The sequence below is a fragment of the Chlorocebus sabaeus genome, chromosome 21 (assembly GCF_047675955.1).
Source record: "Chlorocebus sabaeus isolate Y175 chromosome 21, mChlSab1.0.hap1, whole genome shotgun sequence".
NCBI lineage: Eukaryota > Metazoa > Chordata > Mammalia > Primates > Cercopithecidae > Chlorocebus > Chlorocebus sabaeus.
Window position 1 is genome coordinate 31878360 of NC_132924.1, and position 24519 is coordinate 31902878.

The 24519-nt window shown below is 45.3% G+C and overlaps 1 protein-coding gene across 3 annotated transcripts in view; it reads left to right on the plus strand.

Annotated features, from left to right (window-relative positions):
* Window positions 1-22697, plus strand: part of SCRN1 (secernin 1) — a 72558-nt gene extending 49861 nt beyond the window's left edge. For all 3 annotated transcript variants that reach the window (XM_073009008.1, XM_007981738.3, XM_007981742.3), the window contains 4 exons: window positions 2179-2373; window positions 6024-6189; window positions 16193-16373; window positions 18687-22697. In XM_073009008.1, the coding sequence (XP_072865109.1) occupies window positions 2179-2373; window positions 6024-6189; window positions 16193-16373; window positions 18687-18845 (701 nt within the window). In that variant the 3' untranslated portion in view covers window positions 18846-22697. The remainder of the gene's footprint in view (window positions 1-2178; window positions 2374-6023; window positions 6190-16192; window positions 16374-18686) is intronic.
* The last annotated feature ends 1822 nt before the right edge of the window (window positions 22698-24519 follow it).

A 24519-nucleotide genomic window follows, 5' to 3' on the forward strand; every position in this document is an offset into this window, starting at 1 on the left:
CAAGTAATCCAAAATGATGTTGGGGATGAAACTTGTGTGCCATCCCTATCTTAGGGGTGAATTGAACCAAATTTGACCTGAGTTAGAAGCAGAAGATCTATCACAGTAGATGGGAATCAAGCCTGTTTTCTGTGCACAAAGTTAGTTCAGTGTTCAGGGCTTCTCTGGATGATGGGTACATTGTACTCTATACAAAATTGCCCCAGTGAGGCAGTGAATCTAGACTGTGGCTTCCTGGCCAAGCTGTATGAAGGCTGTGTCTGTCAGGAGGTGGGGGTGGCCTCTTTCTATCTCACAAGGGTGCAGAATGGGCTAGTGGTGTCCGTCAGCAATCATGGAGAGTTTCTCCACCTCATATGCCCAGCATGTACCCACCCACCAGGGTGTGTACCTACTCGCCCAGCTCTTAAAGTATTTCTAGAACTAAGGCAGCCAGTGCAGCCCACCAGGTCTCCAACTCTCCTGCAATGCAGGAACTTAAAACTCCTTGATAAAAATCCCTCCTGAAATGAAGTCTTACTATTGAATGGTTCCATCAAGAGTGCTAGTAATCCATGCTTCAAAGCAGTCATACTGCTTTTAAGTTGAACCTAACACTTTTTGATCTATGACTACATTTCAAAAGCCGAGTGTCTCTTCACAATGTAGCTTAAAAAATTACACACGATGAATTCTGCCGTTAGTTAACTAAATATTTAAATAAAGAAGAACCCCAGCCATTTCTTGGACTCATTGACTTCATGTCGTCTGATCCCAGCAGCGGTGTGATGGATTGCAGTAAGATTTAATGCACTCCGTCTCCCAAAGGCTAACATTCTTGAAAGCAAATGCCTGCTATAAATCTGCCCACTGGGAAACTAATATCTGTAGAGTCACTTTCAAGAGTATTTTTTTAATAGCTTAGTATGAATGATGTCAAAATCACTTGTTTCGGCCAAAACTGGTTTTTATTTTTAATTGTTTATAATTGTACTTGTATGGTCCTCTCTGAAAAGATAAATGACAAAGGACCAATGCCCACCAGCCAGAAATGCTTATTTTGGAAGTGTAAATCAGTGAAGCAAAACATACTGAAAGAACTTAGTCCAGCACTGATCCCGCCTCTAGGAACTGGTTTGCAGGCAGTGATGGCTTTCCTGTAGCTTTTAGTTTAGGTTCTTTATCTCAACTTCATTCTCCAAGAATTTGGAAAATCAGCATGCTCCCTGGAAGCGGCAGATAGGAATGGCCCTTTTAAGCTAGCGCTGATAACTTTCTAGTGTTTGTGCCCTAGACAGCATCTTGAAGCTGGAAGGCTGAGTTGTCCTGTGTGCATTTGCAGCTCAGGCTTCGAAGAAGACATAGCAAGCCGGCCAGCTGGTAGGAGAGTTTCTGGTCTAAGCCCTCATTCATCAAAGTGGAATATACTCAGAATGCAGGCGTTTCTGATTCTAGACTTATTTAGTCACAATTCTATTTTTATAAGAAAAAATTTCCCATAGATTTTTCAAACACATAGACACATGCACACACACACTTTATCTCACACACACACGTGTGCACACACACATGTACCCAGACATACATATATTCATGAATGTATTCAGTTATTTTAAAAAGATTCGTTATCATTGCCACGTGGTTTTCTAAATGTTGAGACCTGAAAAAAAAGTATTTGATTTGTATTTTTTTAAAAAAACCATATATATCTGGGCAAGGAGTGGGGGTGTAAAGTGTTTTTCCAGGGAGGGGGCTTTCTATAGATGCGATAGAGCATTGCTGTAGAGGAACAGCCTCTTTATTATAGAGGACTCTCTTATGGATGGCTAAGTCTTGTTAGCTCAGTACCTCTTTCAAAGCACCTGTCCTTTTTTGTGTGTGTAACTAATGAATGCTTGGGGCTTATTTAGCCAAAATGAAGAGCCTTACATATTTCCTCTTGATTATGCTTTTAAGATGGGTAAAGTGACTGTTGCTCTTTTAAAATGTGATAATGCCTGGTCAAGACTGGTCAGACCTTTTAGGAGGTCTCCTAGAAAGAGGCTCAATGATTGTCTGTTTCTCTCTTCAAAAATTAAATGGATTCCTCTCTGTGGTTAAAGTCAGTGTTTCAGGGAAAGGATTCCCTATAAATTTCCATTTCTTGATTAAGTCTTTATAAGTATATTTTTAACTAATGGGGCTTTGCACTCTCTGCAGAGGGAGTGAGGTGCATTTGCAATCGGCTTTCGCTCACCACTAAGATGGATGCAGAGCATCCGGAACTCAGGAGTTACGCTCAGAGCCAAGGTTGGTGGACAGGAGAGGGCGAGTTCAATTTTTCCGAAGTCTTTTCTCCAGTTGAGGATCATCTAGACTGCGGTGCTGGCAAAGACAGCTTAGAAAAACAAGAAGGTGAGTTAGTCTCTCCCTCACGATTCTTTCTCATAAGCCTTTCTCTTGCAGCTGTTTCTGAGAACTTGTCTGAGCTTAGAAGGGTGAACAAAGAGGAATACAGAATAGCCCTTGTATGTAAAGACCAGCTTGTGCTAAAAGTCCCTGATGTGCAGGCAAGAAAACAACTTGTATTTATTTTTACATGGTGCTTCCTCATCCCTGGAGGTTTCCTGCTCCTACCCATGTTATTCTCCTTTAATCTCTGATGTCATTGTGTTGCCTTTTGTAATACTAATTGCAGCCATGCTCTTACATCAGTAGTTACATATTTGACTAGTCTTCCCCTGTTGCACTAGCCTGCTGGGCCTTAAGGGCAGAGGTGTTGTCTCTTACTCATCTAAGGCCCCCCCCCCCACCACCTATAGTTTTTTGTTCCATGGACACTTATGAGTTGAATTGTTGCCACTCCATCTGCCAACTAGTTACTAACTTTGTTTATTTCTTTATTTATTGAGACAGGGTGTCACACACTTGAGCCTAAGCCTAAGCTCAAGTGTGTTGGTACAATCTCAACTCACTGCAGCCTCCACCTCCTGAACTCACGCGATCCTCCCTCAGCTACACCCCTGCTGCCATCCCAGTAGCTTGGACTACAAGCATGTGGCACCATTTCTGGCTAATTTTTTTTTTTTTGTAGAGACAGGGTCTCATGTTGTTGCCCAGGCTGGTCTGACACTCCTGGGCTCCAGGGATTTGCCCGCCTTGGCCTCCCAAAGTGCTGAGATTACAGGCCTAAGCCACCACACCCAGCCCCTAGTTATTAACTTAATCAGAATCCATATTTAGGTATATGTATGGTGACTAGATAGCTTCTTTCTTTTGTGCCTATGCGGAAATCCTTCCAAAAAACCCGCAACAGTCATTCTATATTTGTTGGTGATGCATGTATTTTATAAGCCAAAGTTTTGGATCATTTAGAACAGGGGTCAGCAAACTATGACCTGTTGGCAGCTGCCTGTTTTGAAAATAAAATTTTGTTGGACTGTAGCCACACCCATTTATTTATATATTGTTTGGGGCGGCTTTGTCACTATAATGGCAGAGTTAAGCAGGTGCAACAGGAAAGTTTCAACAGAAATTGTATGGCCCATAAACCTGAAATATTTACTGTCAGGCCAGGTGCATGCTTGTAATCACAGTACTTTGGGAGGCTGAGGCAGAGGATCACTTGAGGCTAGGAGTTCAGTTTAAGACCAACCTGGGTAACTCAGCAAGACCTCATCTCTCCAAAGAAATGAACAAAATTAGCCAGACATGATGATGCGTGTCTATAGTTCCGGCTCCTCAGGGGGCTGCGGTGGGAAGATTTTTTAAGCCCCAGAGTTCAAGGCTGCAGCGGGCTGTGATTGCACCACCTCACTCCAGCCTGCGTGACAGAGTGAGACCCTGTCTCTTTAAAAAAAATACAAAAAGGAAGGAAAATGTTTCCTGGCTCTTAATCTAGAACACTTTAGGACTTTTGCTATAGCACTTATGTAATATATTCTGGGTAGGAAGGTAAGCAAATATTCACTTTTAAATGGGAGCTTTAAAAAAATCAAAATTGTTTTAATTAAAAAAATCTAGCTGGATGAAAGATATTAAATAATGTTGCTAAAACATCAACTGTAAATCTGATAAAGCCTTTAGGTCTAGCTACTAATTTACAGGAAATACAGAGGATAGAGGAACAAATACGCTATTTAATATAATAATTGCCGAGACCGGCTCGGTCGGGGGGACCCTAACCCAATGGTGCTAGAAGAATTAAAGACACATGCACACAGAAATATAGAAGTGTGGAGTGGGAAATCAGGGGTCTCACAGCCTTCAGAGCTTTGAACAGAGATTTACCCATGAATTTATTGACAGCAAGCCAGTGATAAGCATTGTTTCTATAGATTATAGATTAACTAAAAGTATTAGATTAAGTAAAAGTATTCCTTATGGGAAACGAAGGGATGAGCTGAAATAAAGGGATGTGTCCGGCTAGTTATCTGCAGCAGGAGCATGTCCTTAAGGCACAGATCGCTCATGCTATTGCTTGTGGTTTAAGAACACCTTTAAGTGGTTTTCCGCCCAGGGTGACTCAGGTGTTCCTTGCCCTGATTCCCGTAAACCCACAACCTTGCAGCGTGGGCGCCATGGCTATCACGAACATGTCACAGTGCTACAGAGATTTTGTTTATGGCCAGTTTTGGGGCCAGTTTATGGCCAGATTTCAGGGGGCCTGTTCCCAACAAATAATGCCATAAGGATGCCATCTGCAAAGCTTACACTGTGCGCAACTACAGGAAAGATGACTCTGACAACTAAGATGCAAGCTGAGTGGGTGCAGTGGCTCACGCCTGCAATCCAAGCACTTTGGGAGGCCCATGGAGGGCGGATCACTTGAGGCCAGGAGTTCAAGAGCAGCCTGGCCAACATGGTGAAACCTCATCTCTACCAAAAAAATACAAAAATTAGCCAGGTGTGGTGGTGCATGCCTATAGTCCCAGCTACTGGGGAGGCTGAGGTGGACGAATCACTTGAACCTGGGAGGTGGAGGTTGTGGTGAGCCGAGATTGCACCATTGCACTCCAGCTGGAGGGACAGAGCCAGACTCCATCTCAAAAAAAAAAAAAAAAAAAGATGCAAGGGGAAAAAATAAGAGGCAGATGTTTCCAATTATGATTGATTCCAATTCAAATCAATAGGCTCATTTATAAGACAATGAGGAAATCTGAACACTGGACAGTTGAAGCAATCAAGGATTTGTTGTTAATATTTCTAGGTATGACATGTAAGTAGAGATTTAAAAAGAGGATGTGAATGTGCCAACAAACCTTCTCTCCATGTGATGCTTCAATTCCATCATGGTGAACACAGACTGAAATAGTGTTTTAACAAATTATAACCCAGGGGAAGTTGTAGAAATGGGATCTCATGTAATCAAGGATTTGTTTATCTGTTTATCTGTGGTCACAGCCAACAGTCCTAATGGCTCTGAATATTCTAAATGCCTCTCTGTGCATATATTTCCCACTGCAGAGAGGACATTCTCCAAATAGAGTATTGACTCTGACCAGCAAGAGTTTATGGGAGCGAGCTTGGTGGACTGTGCGTAGTAGATTGTGCATACTTTCTTGTGGATATCTATTGAGTTATTGTACTGATTGAGGTACAGCTAAATGCTGTAACAAAGACACCCCACATTAACGTGGCTTAAAGAAAATAGTAGGTTATTTCTCTCCCATCTTACAGTTCAGGTATATATGACCAGTCCATGGCTGGTTACTGTGACTCAACACAGGAATTCCATTTGTGGTCCACTTGTTTGCGTCTCCTAGTTGGCAGGAAGGGAGAAAATACAAACAAAAGGCAAACATACCTTGTTTTTAGGTGTGATGAGGAATTGCACACATTGTTTCTGCTTGCCTCCTATTGATCAACATTTATCACATGGCCACATATAGTCACAAGGGAAGTGGGGAAATAGACTCTGTAGTTTGGTAATTACAGTCCCAGATATAATTTCAGAGTTTTTATTACTAAAAAGAGAACAGAATGAATGGATTTTAGTTAGTGGCCCACCACAGTTTTGTGTTATATCTACTCTTTCCATTTGTCTATCTTTCGTGTTTTTGCAGAAAGCATCACGGTGCAGACTATGATGAACACCTTACGGGACAAAGCCAGTGGAGTGTGCATAGACTCCGAGTCTTTCCTCACCACAGCCAGTGGAGTGTCTGTCCTGCCGCAGAATAGAAGCTCTCCATGCATTCACTACTTCACTGGGACCCCCGATCCTTCCAGGTTTGTCCAAGACCTGGTCACGTAGGGAGAACATGAGTGCTTCCCTTGAAAGCTCATTCAGCAAGGGCGTAGTAAGTGCCTGACCATGTCCTCCCCTTGGATAACAAAGTCACATTTTTCAGTCAGTCTCATTGTGGGCAGTGTAGCACCAAGGGCTTTGATTAAGTAAATTCCTTGGTTTTAGTCACGTAGTATTTATGACAGTCAGGGAATCTAGTAGTTCTTTTAAATTTATTAGGTTGGTGCAAAAGTAATTGTGGTCCTTACCATTACTTTTGCACCAACCTAATATCAAATATTTACTGAGTATATATCATGGGCCAAGCATTGTGTAGTATATGAGGGATACAGAAATGAACAAAACACAGCGAGACAGAGAGATGTGGGAATGCTCATGATTTATCGGAACAACCAGTTCCTGTGAGTTAGAGAATAAAACAGTTCAGAGGCAATACAGATTGAAGTAACTTCACGCGTACTGGCCCCTTCTTTAAGACATTGTGGTTTAGGGGGTTGCTTTCTGCCTTTGTACTTCAGCAAAAAGGCAGCATTACACAGGGATAAAGAACGCAGCCTCTAGAATGACCTGCCAGGATTTTGAATCCGACCTCTGCCCCATAGTAGCTGAATAAGTTATTTCACCTCTGTAAGCTTCAGTTTCTGTATTTGTACAATGGGGATAATACCAGCTCCTACCTTTATATGCTTGTTGGGAGGATTAAATGAGATAATCCAAGTCAATACGTAGTAGATTTAATGATTATTTATGAAGATGATCTCTGATCTCCCAGGCAGACAGCAGCGCCTCTCCGCAGGAACATTCTGTCATGTATATCAGGAATCACGTCATCAGTAGCTTAGAACCAGCTGTCCAGTGGTTTCTAGATCTGTTCATTGCTAGAATCACTTGGAAGAGTTTTCAAAAAATACAGATTCCTTGACTGAAACCTACTGTATGAGAATCTTTGAGGTGGACCTAGGAATCTGTCAGGTAAGTCTGGATCCTCAACCTGGAAGGCTCTAGAAGGCTGCCTATTCCAGTAGGTTCTCTGGTGTTTTTTGGGGTGTTCCATTGGCTGATCATCATTATCACTGTCTGAAAGTCAGCTTGTTAAACCTTTGAATCTGCTTCCGGGGTATTTGCTGGTATTACATTTCATTCGTTTTGCAGCTGAAAAGATTTATTCTCCTTTTATTGTTTCAGGAATATAAGACAATGATTGCATCTAGCTAGGGACTGATTCTTAGGTGACTCAGGGGAAAAGTGAAGCGCCTCTTGTGACTCTTTGGCCTCATTTTTTAAACTACTGCCAATATCAATAGATCTTTCTAACCAGACCTGACTGGGGAACTCAGTATTAGCTGTTCTTAGTTTTTCATTCACTCGTTCATTCAACAAACGCTAAGCACCTACTGTGTACCAAATATTATATTTATTGTATACCATGGATGACGTGTGTACAAGGAAAATGGTGGCACAAATGAGATGATGAAGGGGAAAGCTTCACAGAGGACGGAGCTCTTGACCACTGGGCGTTGTGGGAAGAGTAGGGGTTCGTTAGGTAAAAAGCAGGAACAGCAGTCTGGGTGGAGAGGATGGCACGTGCAAAGGCAGGGAGGCGTGAAACCACAACACCACGGGCTAGAGCTGTGCATCCTCCCAGAGATGGTGCTGGTCACTAGGTGCCCATTGCTCCTCTACCCCCAGCCCCTCTGTGAAACAAACCCAGCACCCTCCCGTGGCACCCCTGTCACCCTTTATCAGTGAGCCTCAACTGCTCGACGCTGCTCCTGGCAGCCTCTCAGGAGGCTCCTCCTGTTTGAGTCCAGTTGCTATTCCCTTGATTTTGTCTCCCAGTTCTGAATCCTTGGGCTCCATGGCCGTACCTTCTACCCACTTTTTGGCCCAGCGGATTTGGGGCTCTGTCTTCCCCTTGTGTCTGGGCCTCCCTCCTCCTGAACTGTGACCTAGTTTGCTCCCCTAATGCTAGTGGCTCAGTAGCCCCTTGTGAGGACCCTGCTGGGTGACAGGGGTACATACAGACATTTGGAGTTCTATTTTCAGGTGTCTAGAATGCTCTGCGAAAGTATTTGGGCATGGCTTTTTAGGGAACAGGAGCCTTTCAAAGAGTGGGTTGAGCTGAACCAACTCCTGTTGTCCCTGATGTCTCAGATACCGGCTCTAACTGTGCTCAGGAGACAGGGCCTTGTGAGCCCAGGATACCGAGGTAAAGGAACTCCACTCCTAGGCTGAAGGACACAGCCTAATCCAGTTGTAAAAATGGTTGGGCAATAGCCTTCTGATAGTTAAAATGAAAAATTTTAAGTGCTTTTAAAAGAAAATTATTCATGGTTAAATTAATTTCAAAGACCTTGTGTTATAGAAGATTAAGACCCTTCTGGAAGACATTCATTATTATCTTCCATGGTAAAAGAGCTGCATTTCCTACCGTGACTGTAGAACTGTCACACGTTGTTATTCTTTCTATTCAACATTTCAGTGTTTCTCTGTAATTGAGCATGCTCGACTTAACTGTATTTTGTCAGCAAGAAACATAATTACCTTTTCTTAGATTTTTAGGCAAGAAAATTAGGGAGATTTTGGCTTCTGTTAATGCTAAAAATGTTAGAAATCGCTTCATAGTAGCGGACTTGGAAAAGAACCACACTTTAGTCTTTACCCTTCCCAGTTAATGTTAAAACCAAAAAACATGATCTTCCTGTTGTCTGCCTGCCTGGACACTTCTCTGTCCTTTTCTCACTGTATTAATTATAGATCTTTTCCTTGAAATGACTTGCGCTCACATCCTCTTTTCCCCTCCCCTCCCTCCCTCCCTCCTACTATGTGCTCGGTACTATGTAAGGTTGAGAGGTGGAAGGAGATGCTGAAGGCAGAGTTTGAATGCTTGAGGGAGATGCAGAAGTTCTTCACTTAATAATATTGAGAAGGCAAATTGCATCACATCAACACTGTGCGGAGTCAGTGTGTGCCACAGTCATTCAAAGAGTGACACCGATTGGCTTTAGTGTACTGGTTCTGACCTTTGGAAACCATTTCCTAGGAAGCCAGCACTTGTTAAGGCCTCATTGATGTGAAGAATTGGAGGGGGAGGAGTAGAGAAGTGCCTTAGCATTGAGAGACAGTGTGAAAGTCGGAGTCTCACAGTGCGCTGGAACCACGGAGAGCTGATTGTGAAGACAGCCTCTCTTCCCAACTCCACATGTGGTGATGTCATTGGCCCCTTGAAATGGGCCACAGTGGGGGTATTTACACTACAGAAATTGGCAAATGCCATAAATCTGAGCTAATGTTTTCAGAGATGTAGTTGTTAGACCAGTAAACCACTGAGAGGCCCCCACGTGCAGGAAAATACACAAATAAATACTCAAGATACAGGCCAGGTGTGGCCGCTCACGCCTGTAATCCCAGCACTTTGGGAGGCTAAGGTGGGTGGATCGCTTAAGGTCAGGAATTCCAGACTAGCCTGGCCAACATGGCGAAACCCTGTCTCTACTAAAAAAAAATACAAAAATCAGCCAGGCACGGTGGCGCACGCCTGTAATCCCAGCTACTCTGGAGGCTGAGGCAGGAGAATCACTTGAACCTGGGAGGCAAATGGTGCAGTGAGCTGAGATTGAGCCACTGCACTCCAGCCTGGGTGACAAAGTGAGACTCTGTCTCAAAAATAAAATAAAATAAATACTCAAGACACAGGATGGGTAAACCAGAAGGCGGGGAGAATGTAGAAGTTCTAAGAAAATAGCATGTCTGAGCCACTTTAACTAGTGGCAGGGTGCTGGAGAGATGCCAGGACATTCCCCTCCACCCCACCCCCTTACTTGCGTGTGTGTTTTCTTTGTTCCTTCCTCTTCTCCTCTCAGTGTACTCATCTTTTTTTCTTTTTTTTGAGTTGGAGTCTCACTCTGTTACCTAGGCTGGAGTGCAGTGGCATGATCTTGGCTCACTGCAACCTCTGCCTCCTGGGTTCAAACAATTCTCCTGCTTCAGCCTCCTGAGTAGCTGGGACTATAGGCACCCACTACCACACCCGGCTAATTTTTTATTTTTAGTAGAGATGGGGTTTCACCATGTTGGCCAGGCTGGTCTCGAAGTCCTGACCTCAGGTGATCCACCTGCCTCTGCCTCCCAAAGTGCTGGGCCAGTGTACTAATCTTGAGAAGTTAAATTGAGAAGTTAAAATGGCCAAGACATTACCATCTAGATAATTCAAATGTCAGAAACAGCTTTTTGTTACTGGAGCAAACATTATGAGCCTTGGTCAGCATGACTCATGCAGCCTTTGGAGCCACGTGGGGCACAGCCTGCACAGATAGACACAGAGCCGAAGGCCCTAGGCTACATGGTGCCTACCCCTCCAATTCCATTCTGAATTCTTCCAACACCAGTCGTCTCCTCTCTCTGTCCTACACGTTTGACTTTTCAAAACTTCCCAGAGCCTCTGAATCCAGCCCACCATCCTTAAGGCTGTTCAGTGCTTCAAAAGTACTGGTTCTTTCCCTTTAAAATGGAAACTCCCTTCATGGATTAGTTCTGCTTTCAGCCAGGTGTGACTTTAAACGTTTTTTTTGTTTTGTTTTGTTTTAATTTTTGTGGGCACATAGAAAGTGTGTATGTTTATGGGAGCCAGGTGCGACTTTGACTCTATGATTAAAGTTGCTCACAGTAAAGCTGGAATAAACATAGATGAACCACTCTGAGGGGCACCTGCGTTTTTGAGAGAAACTTGGTATTGCAGGTTTATTTGAGATTGGTTCAAATGTGGGCAGCTTCCTCTGAACAGGTGTTTGTGTGTTGTTCTTTCTGTGCTAACTCTCCTCAGTAGATTTGCCAGGAACTCCAGGTCACAGGATCAGCCTGGTTTGTTGCTTGGAGAGTTTCTGCGTCTCCAGTGAGAGCAGAGCCATGTTTGAGGACAACACTGTTGGCTAGCCACTGATATTAAATTATAAATTCTAAAGCACAAAAAGTATTTTATTTTTCTGCAGTAGTACAAGGTGTATGGAAAAACTAACAGAAGAATATAAGAGTGAGAGGTAGTGGGGAAAACTGACCTTGCATTTAGATCTGAATTTACTTCTAGATCTGCCACTTAGTAGGAATATGATTTTGGACAAAGCACTTAGCTTCTGTGAGCCTCAGTCATCTCATATGTAAAATGGGACAGAAATGTTTGTCGTTCTTTGTTCACTGCTGTATCCCTAGTACCTAGAACAGCATCTGGTACTCCGCCAGCACTCAACACATATTTGCTGAATGAATGAATGAATGAATAAGAGTACCATGAGAATTGAATGCAGATGCTTTGAGAATTACGCTGTGCTATAAAATGTTAGAGATTTCCTGATAATGTTGCTGTTCTTCCAAAATGAGAAAACAAATGATTAGAAAATAGTTTTTTTGCATTGGCATGCTGCCTCCCTCACAAGGCTTTAGAGGGAAAAAGGGACAGATGAGGGAACGGTGTGTCCAGTGGAGTATGTTTCTTGGCAGTGCCTCACATTGTCACTCAAGGCTAAAATTCTGCAGATCTCTGCAACGGAGTTTGCATGGCCACGCTGTGCATCGTGTCATGGGACTGTGTCCCTCAGCCCTTAGATTTGTCTTCGTGAGAGCTGAAGGCTGAAGGGAGGCTTCCTTTAGTGTTGCTCGTGGTCTCATTAGTTTAACTGCCCCTCACAAGGTCCCTTTAAAGTAACTCAGCCAGCTCTGGACCTTCTCATGAACTGGCTGCTGGGCTGCGCCTCGCCGTTGGAAGCACTTTGTCCTTTTGGGCCCATCATCTTGTATTCCTGTCACACCACACCACAGAAGGCTGAGTGACTGGGGCAAATTCCCAACCCAGGGTTTGGTGACTTTTCCCAAGGTCGGTCTGAGAGTCAGCCCTGAGGACAGAGGCAGAATCAGCCTTCTGGAGCCTTTTCAGTTGTGTTCCGCATCCAAGCCGTCCGCGGGAACTCGGGGGCATCCCATGCATGTGATGAAGTGGGCCTCATCCTGGTCAGGTGGGCTGGGCACGGTTGGGTGTATCTGCTAATTGTATGTGGTAGAGACAGTGGGTGTATCTGTTAATGGACTTTTATTAATTCAAGTAGCATTTAAGAAGCTACTATCTGTGGCTCACCTGTGGGAAAATGTCAGAGTATCTCCTTATCTATTTGGAATTCTAAGTGTGATTTTCTGTAAAGATTGGCAAGAAATCAAAACGTTTGGGAACCACTGAGTTACCCCCGTTCCCCTTTTCCGGGTACATAGACACAAATGATGAAACCTGAATTATAGATAATTTCCACATCCTGGTTTAAACAAATATTAATATTGCAATTATTATCAGCAATAATTTTTGTTAGTATTTTATGTAGTTATTATTTTTTAGATATCGTTATTTATTAGTTATATAATTTATTCAATCTCAAACAAGCTTTTAACCACCTCAATACATTTAGGCTTTATATTTTTTATTAGCTGAATATACTAAACTTTGAAAAAATCTTTGGAGAGCTTTGGCTGCTTTAGAATGTTTTGGGAACCTCCTTATATTTATTATGTATTCTTTTTAAACTAAAATGGATAGACGAGAGGGACAAACTTATGGTATCTCTTCTCTTAGAAAAGCCACCAGACACCCTCAATGATTAACCTCTCCATTCTGGTGAACTTGGGGTGGGTTTAAAGTTACATCACATAGGGCATTCTGAGTTTTTACTATGCGTTTATCCTACATTGGATACAGAAGACCGTGACTGTGGTCAGCATGAGCTTACTGAAGCTGGCATCACCAGTTTACAAGCTTCATGACAGAAATAGAAATAAACTAGTTGTAGAAGTTGGGAGGGACTGTTGAGATCACTGTAGTCAGACGAGAGCCAGAGAGGGAAAACCATGGGCCCACAGTGGGTCAGAGGCAGAGCAGGGACTCACACCCCCGTTCCAAGTCCCAGCCCAGTTACCTGCCCTGCTCTGCGGGAGGTAGCTCTGCCCAGCGGTGCTGCCAGGCTGTCCCCTTCCCTCAGTTCTTGGCATGGCTTTCCCAAGGGGTCCTGTGTCCGAAGAGACCTGAGATGCGCAGTAAGGGAAGCACTGAGGTTTTAGGGGTGAAATGGCAGGTTTCCTGATGAAGATACCGCTCCCATTGGGTTTGGAGTGGGCTTTGGAGTGGCATGGGGATTGAATGAAGTAGCATTGCATGGTGCCTGCTCAGTGGGCTCCGCTGGAGGGCGTGGTCGCAGTTCCCTTGGCTGCCAGGTGTTGAGCCTGCACCAGTCCCACTGTGAAGCCTACCAGCCCAGGTGGGAGTCTTGGCTCTGCCCAGTTCTGCCCAGCGCAGGGCCCTGGAGCTGAGAAGATGAGAACCGAGCTGACTGGGCCGCTGGGCGGGAGCCGCGGGCCTGTCCACCACTGAAGGGTTTCTGTGCCAGCCAAGGAGGCTGATGCTGCTGATGTGACATGCACTGACTTCCCAGGAAACCCCTAGTGCTGTCTGGTCCTGAAGGGTAGGCTGCCTGCCTATTGTGAGGCAGTCCTGCTGTCAGAGCCCAGAGGTAGCCTGGAGGCAGCTGGTTGTGGATGACTAGGTGTGCTCTTTCCTGGCCCTCCTCCTCCCCACTGCTCCATTGCCCTCTTTCAGTGAGCCCTCCATCTGCAGCCCTTTTGCAGAATCAACTGACTCGCCAATTAGAGAATTCAATTTCATGTAGTCAAAATTGGTTTAAACAGTTTTAGGTTTTGCAATAATTCCTTTTTCATATTCAACAGCCATTCATTCAACACTCAGTAGAGGGGTAGAGCAATCATTTATTTTCAAGGGCTGTAGGAAAGTGGAAGTGTGTGTTCCTTCTGTACAAGGGTAGCTCCCCTATGTCTTTAGGGGGGGACTTCTTTTGATGATGGCTGGGGAGGGAAGGTTCTTGGCAGGGCTTGACTTTGAGCAGGTGGGCACAGCCTGGCATGCCTTGTGCTTCCCAGTGGATCGGAGGATGGGCCCAGTCTCCAATTATATTTACGTCACCTATAGAGAACAGCAGAGTACCTGACACTAGTCCTCAACCAGTACCACTCAGTTCACCAGCTTGGGGTACGAAGGTCTTACTGCTTTTAATACTGAAATTAAATTAGTTTGGGCCCCAATTTTGCATATTGTGATCAGTGTCTGTCTTTTCTCACTTGAGACTCCTGTCCCATGGCAACATCAGGAAGCTAACCTAAGAGGGTACATCTCATTACTGTTGTGTTTTTAGTAGTGCTCTTCAGACTTGGATATGTCATGAATCCACAGGAATCTTGTTAAAAATGCAGATTCTGATTCAGCAGGACAGGGTGGGGCCTGAGGTTCTGCAGCCAATATTGTTGCTGCAAGTCCAAGAACAAAATTGGGTAGCAAGGGTTATTGGCTCTCAGTCCCTTTTCAGGTCATGGCATACCTGAATATAGTTTTTGTTTGTTTGTTTTGTTTGTTTTTGAGACAGAGTCTCAGTCACCCAGGCTGGAGTGCAATGGCATGATCTTGGCTCACTGCAGCCTCTGCCTCCCGGGTTCCAGCGATTCTCCCGTCTCAACCTCCTGAGTAGCTGGGATTACAGGAGCACTCCACCACATCTGGCTAGTTTTTAAAAAATTTTTAATAGACACGGGGTTTTACCATGTTGGCCAGGCTGGTCTCGAACTCCTGACCTCAAGTGATCTGCCTTCCCCAGCCTCCCAAAATGCTGGGATTACAGGTGTGAGCCACCACACCTGGCCCATACCTGAAAATATTAATACCTGTGTGGCACACTGGCAAGGCTGCCCTGGCTTCCTCAAGCCCCAGATGCCCCAGGGCTGAGGGAATCAACATCTTAGCTCACTCTAGCCCACTTGAGGTACCCGGGATGAGCCACAGTGCACCTGTTGAAAGGAGAAAAAAATGTCCAAATCTGACAAATCTAGCCTGTACATATGGGGCACGTATGGGGAGTTCCTTCTCTCCTGCTGTTATTGCAGGTGCTGCCGCATGGTACAGCTGAAAACAGGCAATCCTTGGGACCCAGAGGTGCCCATGCCTGCCAGGAGCAGCCCTCTCATCCAGCAGTGTTTCCTCTGTGTGTAGGGAGGGTGGGATAAGGCTCTCTCCCCGGTGTTACAGTCAGCTGTATTGGCCCCTCACCCTGTTGGCCTGGGATCTGAGGCCACAGCTGTTTATACGCGTGGCTCTCGTGTGTGTGTGTGTGTGTGTGGTGATGTGTCCTAGACTTGCACAAGTACACACACATGCAGGCATGCACACAGCCGTTTTCCTGAAGATAACATCCACCCTCCTGGAGAACTGAATTGAAGAGAGCCGGAGGGCATTAGCTACCTGCTGTGCCCTGTGCTAGCTCTCTCACACAACCGGACTTCTGTGTGGTGCGCACCCTCCAAGGCCTCTTCTGTCATCTTTCTTACTCTGTCCCCTCCTTGGGTCTGTCAGAGATAGTCCATAGATTTTTCAGTAAGGTAGAACCTCAGAAGAAACTAAAAACAAATCCAAACCAAAAGGCCCTTGCCTTCCCGGAGGCTGCTTCTCAGACCACGGTTTTTTTTTTTTTAAAAAAAAAAAAAAAAAAAAAAAAAAAAAAAAAAAGGCAAACCTCTCGCTCAGCTAGATGGCTCCTTGCACCATTTCTCAGAACACTGTTTGCCTCACTTTTTATTGCTAAAAGACTCCTCTCAAATGGTTCAGAACAAAGGAAGTCTGTTTTGATGTCTCTTTACTGTAAGTAGAGGAATTTGCAGCTTGTAAATGACTGCTAGTTTTACTAAAATAGCGACTAAAACATGCAGTTATGTCTCTCCTGGCACCCACCCACCCATCACCCACACCCACACCCACCCAGCCATCACCCACACCCACCACCCACCACCTCCCACAAGTTGGCTTGGGCAATGTTTGCTGAATAAAAGGTTAGTTTCTGGGTGTTCCTGGGCCCCAACCTCTGCCTGGCTGAAGTGTCTCTCCTTCCTCTCCAGATCCATATTCAAGCCTTTCATCTTTGTGGATGACGTAAAACTTGTCCCCAAAACACAGTCTCCCTGTTTTGGGGATGACGACCCTGCCAAAAAGGAGCCTCGGTTCCAGGAGAAGCCAGACCGCCGGCATGAGCTGTACAAAGCCCACGAGTGGGCACGTGCCATCCTCGAAAGTGATCAGGTGAGCTTGCACGAGGGCCACGGAGGCGGAGGCGGGCGGGCGAGGTCAGCGAGGAAGGAGGCAGGGAAGCAGATGACAAGCGGGACCCTCCCGCCACCCATCCAGTGTGGCCAGGCTCCTCCCAGAGGCCAAGTTCCTGGGGCCTTTCCTAGAAAGCTGGTGTTCATTTTCCTGCCCAGGCTCTTGAAACCAAATAAGACAAAGCTTCTCCTTCTCACGTTATTCTGGAACTCAGCAGGCTGAGTATCTTACTTACATTTACTGTTTACATAGGAATAATAGGAATATGCAGTACAGTAGGGATAACTGTTACATACTGTGTAAAATTATTTATGTACTTTTGGGGGTAAAAAGGTGTATTTGCTGGCAACATTTTATTTAAAGATACAATGATACATTGTTTCAAAAAAGTTCTGGAGATGGCTGGTGGTGTTGGTCGTACAACATTGTGAATGAGTTTAATGCACTGAACTGTACGTTTTAAAGTTTTTAAATGGCAAATTTATGTTATAATACATATGTTTTACCATAGTACAAACATAGTTTTAGAAAATATTCTCGTATTCCTAGGGTGTTTTGTTTTTTTTTGTTTTTTTTTTTGTATTTTTAGTAGGGACAGGGTTTCACCATGTTGGCCAGGCTGGTCTTGAACTCCTGAGCTTAAGTGATCCGCCTGCTTCTGCCTTCCAAAGTGCTGGGATTACAAGCATGAGCCTCCACGCCCGGCCTCATATTCCTAGTTTTAAAAAAGAAGTAGTAATCCTTCAAAGTGCAGCTCTCCCCAGTCCCATACCTTTGGTTAATAAAGTGATAAGTCATCAGTTCAAACAAGAAAACCCCCCAAAGCACGTTCCACAGCACCCAGTGTGTCCACAGCAGCCACCCCTGATGGACTTGATATAAAATTCAAGCCTGTATTTTGCTGCAGAGAGGAAGAAGGAATGTGTTTGTTAAACACTCATCAGTTTTCCCCAACTATTTATGTAACCGCTTTTAATAGGTAGGTCCAAACTGGCCTGAAGGGCCCGAAAGGAGGACCTTTTGTATAAATTGGTGCTGTGGATGGGGTGAGCCTCTTGCATTTGACATGGTGGACTATAGAAAAAGGATATCAAGAGGGAAACCCAAGCAGTCCATCCAGATGAATGCAGATAGCATCTCTGAGAAGGGCTGTCTCACTTTTCTGAGAGCTTGGCCTGCTCTTCCACAGAAGAGACCATTAGACACGTAAAGGTCGCCCAGGTATTATACATCTCTTCTCCCCACCAGCCTGCAAAGCCTGGCAGAAGATCGCAAGCATGCATGCTGCCACTGCATTCAACTGTGCTTTCTCCAGGGCTGTCCACAGTAGCTCCTGACGGTGCTTGTGTTCTTGGTGGATGGCCATAAGCCCCAAGTAGATGAAAACTGTTGCTGTGTGGTGGATATTTGGTTAATTAGAATGAAGAGGTAGAAAGGGCTGTGTGTTCAAAGAGATGAGACTGCTGAGGCTGGTGGGTTTTGAAATTTGAAACGACTGTCAGGTGGAGTCACGTGACGCTGCATGGCGCAGTGGTGGGCAGGTGGTGAAAGCAGCTTCTCAGTTCTGGGACTCGTGGGGCAAATGGAAGCTTTCACTATCATCTGCCGTAAATGAGTGAGTCCCATGGAAGAAGTGAACTCACCATCTCAGGAAAAGAGTGAACAGGGGAGAGACATGGCATCTGTTTATTCATTGATCCATGTTTTTTTTCATTCAATGAACATTTTTTGAGAGTGCCCTCCCACTCCCTGGAGGATAGAAATGAGCCTGGTTCCCATCCAAGGGGCCACAGCTGCAGAGGCAAGGCAGCACAAGGTGGGAGACAGCACCCATGGCAGGGGGAACGGTGTGGCACTGTGCGGGGAAGAGGAAAGGCTTTGCAAGGAGACTGAAGATGGGTGCACGTCGACCAAGCGCTGAGGAAGGGGCGGCCCTCCAGAGGGCAGGGCCACCTGTGCAGGGGCGAGACAGCATCAGAGGCCAGAGGGCTGCAGTGAATTCAGTCCAGCTGAGGAGTAGGGAGATGTACGGGAAGCATTCCCTCAGTGTCACTCTGGGATCTGAGCTTTGTCCTAAAGGCAGCAGGAAGCTGTGCAAGTGTTCTAAGTCGGGCAGTGACATAACCACACTGGCATTCTAGAACAATCCCTGTGGCAGTCGTGTGAGAAACAGAGTGTGAGGAGGACAGGACCTTGAGCAGGAAGCCAGCTGGCCCCCTAGAGGCTTTCAGTGTCTGCTGCAATGCCCCCCACTGTTTTGCTGACACCTAAAGCCGTCGTGTCCTTCCTCAGGAGCAAGGTCGCAAGCTGAGGAGCACCATGCTGGAGCTGGAGAAGCAAGGCCTGGAAGCCATGGAAGAAATCCTGACCAGCTCCGGGCCCCTGGACCCTGCAGAAGTGGGGGACCTTTTCTATGACTGTGTTGACACAGAGATTAAGTTCTTTAAGTGAAGTAAGCGCTCCCTTTCCCCTTCTTATTTAAGACTTCCCACCTTACTAAATTACCAGCAAAACAAACCACTCTCCTGTTTGAGTAAAATGAGAAAGTTAAGATGTGGCCTCCTTTTCTGAAGCCAGATCAAACTGTTACCTTGTGTTCCGCCTTGAATCTCAGTGTCCCCTTCTGCAATGTAGGTCTCCTTCCCGTGCAGTGTAACATGTATCCCGTTGCCTGTTGTTCGGTTGTGTGACTAATTGTGGATTTTAAGCTGCTATTATTGTATTTCAGTGGCAATGGACACATTAGCCTTTTACAAGAGGACTAGAGTTCATCAGGCCTTGAAAGGCAGGCTCCACAGTGCCGAGTTGGCGGGAAAAGCAAATTCTTTTGAAGTCTTAGTCTTTCCCTCAGTAGCGGTTTCTTTCAGGTTAACAAGAGGCGTTTGTGCACACACACAGGGCTCTCGTGTGTGTTGTCCAGGGGAACCTCCCTGCCTCCCGTGAGTGCATGCCTGTGGTGCACAGTGTCTCCACAGGTGTCTTCTGGGGGACAGGACCATTGGGAAGGAAGAAAGGGACCCCTCTCCAGTCCTGGCTCCTTCCTACATCCTGGGCTTCTGAAGAACCTGTCTTCCCATTTTCCGTGGACTGCAGAGCTGCTTCCACGTACAGGAGAGCTGATCATTTATTAGCTGGAACCTATTCACTGCTGAGATTCAGAGGTAGCCGTGCTGGTGGCCTTCTGAATCACTGCATGGATGTCCCAGGAGGCAGCTCTCCCTACACAGCAGCACAGCCGCCACAGGATTCCTTGTGTAGAAATGATTCCCAGTCTAGTTACCAACAGCTAGTCCAGGAGTGATTGAATGGCCTTATGGCACAGTTCCACCCACAGAGCGGTGAATCTCTCTGCTCACGAGGGAAAGAAAAGGAGGGACTCTTGACTATTTAGATTCTAGTTAAATAGCTGGAATCCTAGCAGTCACTACATTATCTCAGCAGAGAGACTTTAATTAAACTGATTTGTTTCCAATGTTGGGTTCACTTAAAGGATTTGACTTACCACCAGAGCATAGAAAAGCATGCAAGGAAGACCAGATGGGCTTAGCACTGGGAAGACAGAGGGCAAGGAGGTGACAGATGGATATAGAAGCATTTCTCTGCAGGATACCAGTTCAGGCCCCACCCTTCCTGCCAAGCCCATTACATCCCACAAATCCAAATACAAAGCAGCTGACTTCCCTGGATCTTCCCCCGACTCCTCACACCCCACATGTCCTGAATGAAGGAGCTGCCTTCATTCAGGCGGGTAGCTGCACTGGGCGCGGGGTGGTGGTGGGGAGCTTACGGCCACCTATTCAAGCTCTCAGCCACTCCTGAAATGGGCAGAGATGATGAACAGAAGTGGACGTAAATACAGCAGCTAGTGGGAGAGCACCAGTGGGGCCTAATCCTGCCGCCTCATTCTTGGCAGGAATCTGCAAGTGGAAACATTGTATCAGCAATCTGGGAAGTGACAGGGTTAATAACTCCTTCCCAGAAGCTGTATCATGAGATCTTGAGGGGACCCAGCCCCGTTACACGGATGTGAACAGTGGGGCTCAGAGATTTCATCAGAACACATTCTTTTTTTCTACCACCTCTCCAAGAGCATGAGTATAGGAGTGCCATGAGCTTTTTGCTCAGCAGTTTTGTCAACTCGGTATATAAAATCATTAACCACACATTGTGGGCGATGGGAAGACGATTTCAGCTGACAGAGTTAACGGCAACCAATAATGGTGGCCTGTAGCTGCTAAGAGCTTCACGCAGGTTTGGCCCGGGCTTTCACTGTTGGTGAATTTAGACTGCCCTTTTAGGTGGGGCGGCTATTCTAAAAGTGTCTTTCTATCACTGTTAAGGGGAGGGGGGAAGTGAGGTTCAAGGGTGACGTAGGTACCTCTCCCCTCCCAAGTCCGTGTTCCAAGTGGCTATGTAAAGCAAGATGATGCAGAAAGCCGCTCTAAATTTCACTGCGTGATTTCACCTTCGCCTACTATGAAATGTCTCATCAGACCTGACATGTCTGAGATAACCAAGGTGATTCAGAATTTGACCGAAAGAAGTCTAGTGAGAATTAATTACATAGAAGCCTCGTTTCATTTCTATGGGCCAAAGGCCATGGATAACCCTACCCGCTTTGTGTCATTACCCATTGGGAAACACAATGGCTACTTCTGTTAGGGGACATTGACCTTGGTCAAGCTTCTTAAAGAAGGCAGCCCTAACTGAGGGCTGTCTTGGCTAATGCTAATACTCTACACCACAATTGTGATGTCCTAGTCCTACCACTAGAGGGCATGGCACAGCCTGGCAAAAGTTAAAAGGGGCGTGGCAGCTCCCATCAGGTCTGGAGGTGGTCTCTAAGTGCGGTGGACAGTTGTGCATTGGAATGGGTGGAGAAGGAGAAGAAGAGAGCAGAGAATCTGCTGATGTGGCTGCGCTTACTTTTAGGGATTTTATGTACTTATATTAACAGCTGGAAATAGGTTGTTGGGTTTCGAGCAGGCTGTTATGGTGAGGAATGTTCATTTTTAAATGTTCCCAACAGATTTTGCTTTGGAAAAATGCTTGTTACATGAATAATTTGTTGACCAGGGATTGTTTTTCTGAAGGCAGTATGGGGAACGTGAATATTCAAGATGAAATGCAAAAATTATGTTTAAGGGTCACAGTGTATAAGTAGCTTCCTAGGAGACCCTTTGTGTATCTTCTCAGACTGGGGTGGGGGCTGAGCATGCTTGTGCAGAAAGAAGCCATGGCCAGAAAGGACAGAATCTCTCCCCCACTCCCTTGCCCTATAACCAAACATAAGCTAGCTAGTCTTGTCTAATAGATGGGATTGACTATAGGTGAAAATACCCCTCATATTCAAGGACAGAAGCTCTGGCAGGAGTAAATTAGCAAAGCAGAAATAGTACCCTTTCATTCTTGGAGGTGCTTTGAAACTTTAGGTAGAATAAAGATATAATCGAAATTATGGAGATTCCTTGGTGCCCAATAACATAAGACCCGGTGTTATTAGAACGAGTCTTTCTTATAAACTAACAGAGCAGGTATTTGCCCATTAGATCTTAGCTGTGGGGTTCCTTTACTACTGGGTGAATCATTAGGTATAAAAAATAATCATCAACCAGGCAAATTACTTTGCCTCCTAGCTGATGTCATCCCACATTGGTACAGGTGTTACACAGCTCCGGCTGGTTCTGCAGGGAAGCCGGGTGGGACCAGTGTGTCTGTCATGAAACCACTAACTGCATTGCTGACTGAAGAGCCCTCTGTCGTTTATTGAGGAAGGTCTTCAATTGAGCTCTCAGCCTTAGGAAGGAAGCACGTGGAGGAGGGAGGGAGGAGGCGCCCTCGCTGGGCATGCTCCGTGGAGGGCCAGGAGTGGCAGGTCATGTGCACGTGCCGTTGCAGCACAAGCTTATGCTTCCCGTAGCCATGGCTTTTCATTCTGCACAGTCCCAGGTCCCAGGTCCCAGCTCCCCTCGTATGGTTTCTGTCATAATGTGCTTTATCTGATTGACTCCAAACATGCCCAAATGTCACCTGCAGATTTCTCGTGGGAACCAATATGTACATGTTTGCAATTATGTTGTGAGAATTTAAATGTGTTAGATGGAAAATGCTATTGGCAGGGAATAATAAAAAAGAAAAGAAAAGAAAAGAAAATCATTCTGTTTCCTGCAGTGGGAACTGACCATGTAGTCTTAACAGTCTTTTGTACAAATATCTACAAAGCAGATAATATCCCTATCCAGTGCTTGCCCTTGGAATTGTCTCTAAATGCATCAAGCATACAATAAAAAAAACTGAAATTAACATCCAGTGGAGTGGCCTCTTCTGTTTTGTGTCTGGTAAATAAATGTGGGCCTCAGTCACAACATAGAAGATGTATGAGAAGAGACATTTTTCTGGCTGGAATATTCAGTAAACAGTCAGTTCAGCAGTTTCTTACATTATATAATGTTCTGTGGGTAAATTCAGTCTTTAAATATAAAACCACAACAAAGTATCACCTCACACCCATCAGGATAGCTACTATCAAAAACAACAACAACAACAACAAAAAAAAAAACCACAACCAGAAAATAACAAATGTGGGTGAGGATGTGGAGAAACTGGAACCCTTATGCACTGTTGGTGGGAATGTAAAACAGTGCATCCATCGTGGGAAACAGTATGGAGTTCGTTGCTCAAAAAAATTAGAAATAGAACTACCCTGTAATCGGGCAATCCCACTTCTGGGTATACACAGCAGAGCTGAAAGTAGGGTCTGGAAGAGAGGTTGCACACCTATGTTCATAGTAGCACTATTCACAGTGCGAAAATCTGGAAGCAACTCAAGTATCCACAGATGGAAGAATGGAGAAACAAAATGTATTATATCCATACAATGGAATATTATTCATCCTTAAAAAAAATAGAAGCAGATTCTGACATGCTACAACATGGATGAACCTTAAGGATGTTATGCTCTGTGAAATCAACCAGTCATGAATATTATATGGTTTCATTTCTATGAGGTACCTAGAGCAGTCAAAATCATAGGGACAGAAATTAGAAGGGTGGTTGCTCGGGCTGGTGTGGGGGAGAAATTGGGAGTTACTGTTTAATGAGTATAGAGTTTCAGAAAGTTTCGCAAGATGAGTTATGGAGAGGGATGGTGGTGACGGTTGTACAACAATATGAATGTACACAACACGAATGAATTAAACACTAAACATGGTAAGGATGGTAGACTTTATGTGTATTTTACCACAGTTACTAGAATGGAAGTCTAGATCATCAGAGTGGCTGGTACTCTCTATACCAGGCATCTTGATTCCAAGGCGTTAGCAATGCCACAACAGGAGAGGATGCCACTTAGGGAAAAAGCCAGCTCTCTCCACTCCTGTGACCCAGAAATGCCAGCTTGCTTTCCATGACTCTCTCTCCACTGTGACAGGCAAAACGCAACTGAATGTCTTGCTCGTGAAGATAGGACTTAGTCACCTGCAGTGAGTGACCTGTTTCAAGGTCAGGGTAGATGACTGCTCTGTTTACATGACAAGGAACTGCTAATTCTGAAATTTTATTCCCAGTTCTCTTTTCATAAACATTGTACCCTCCTGCACAGCTCTGGGTGACAGAGCCTGTATTCTTTTGCCGGGGCTGCCGTCACAAAGTACCACAAACTGGGCAGCATAACCAGGAGAAATTTCCTGGTTCCCAGTTCTGGAGCGCAGACGTCCCAGGAATAAGGCATCTGCAGGGTTGGTTCCTTTTGGGGGCCATGAGAGAGAATGTGTTTCATGTCTCTTGCCACCTTCTGGTGGCTTGCTGGCAGTCTTCAGCACTTTGGGGCCCATAGCAGCAGCATCCTGATGATCTCTGCCTTCATCTTCATGTGGCGTTCTCCCTGTGTCTATGTCTGTGTCCGGTTTCTTCATTTTATAAGGACACCAGTCATATTGCATCAGGGATCTTAACTAACGGAATCTGCAATGGGCCTATTTCTAAATAAGGTCACATTCTGAGGTACTGGGGCTTAGGACTTCAACATACGGATTTTGTGGTGACACAATTCAACCCATAACAGAATGGGTGGATGGAGGATGCTGAAGCCTCCCGGGGCACCGTCTGAGAATTTGGAACTTGCTTC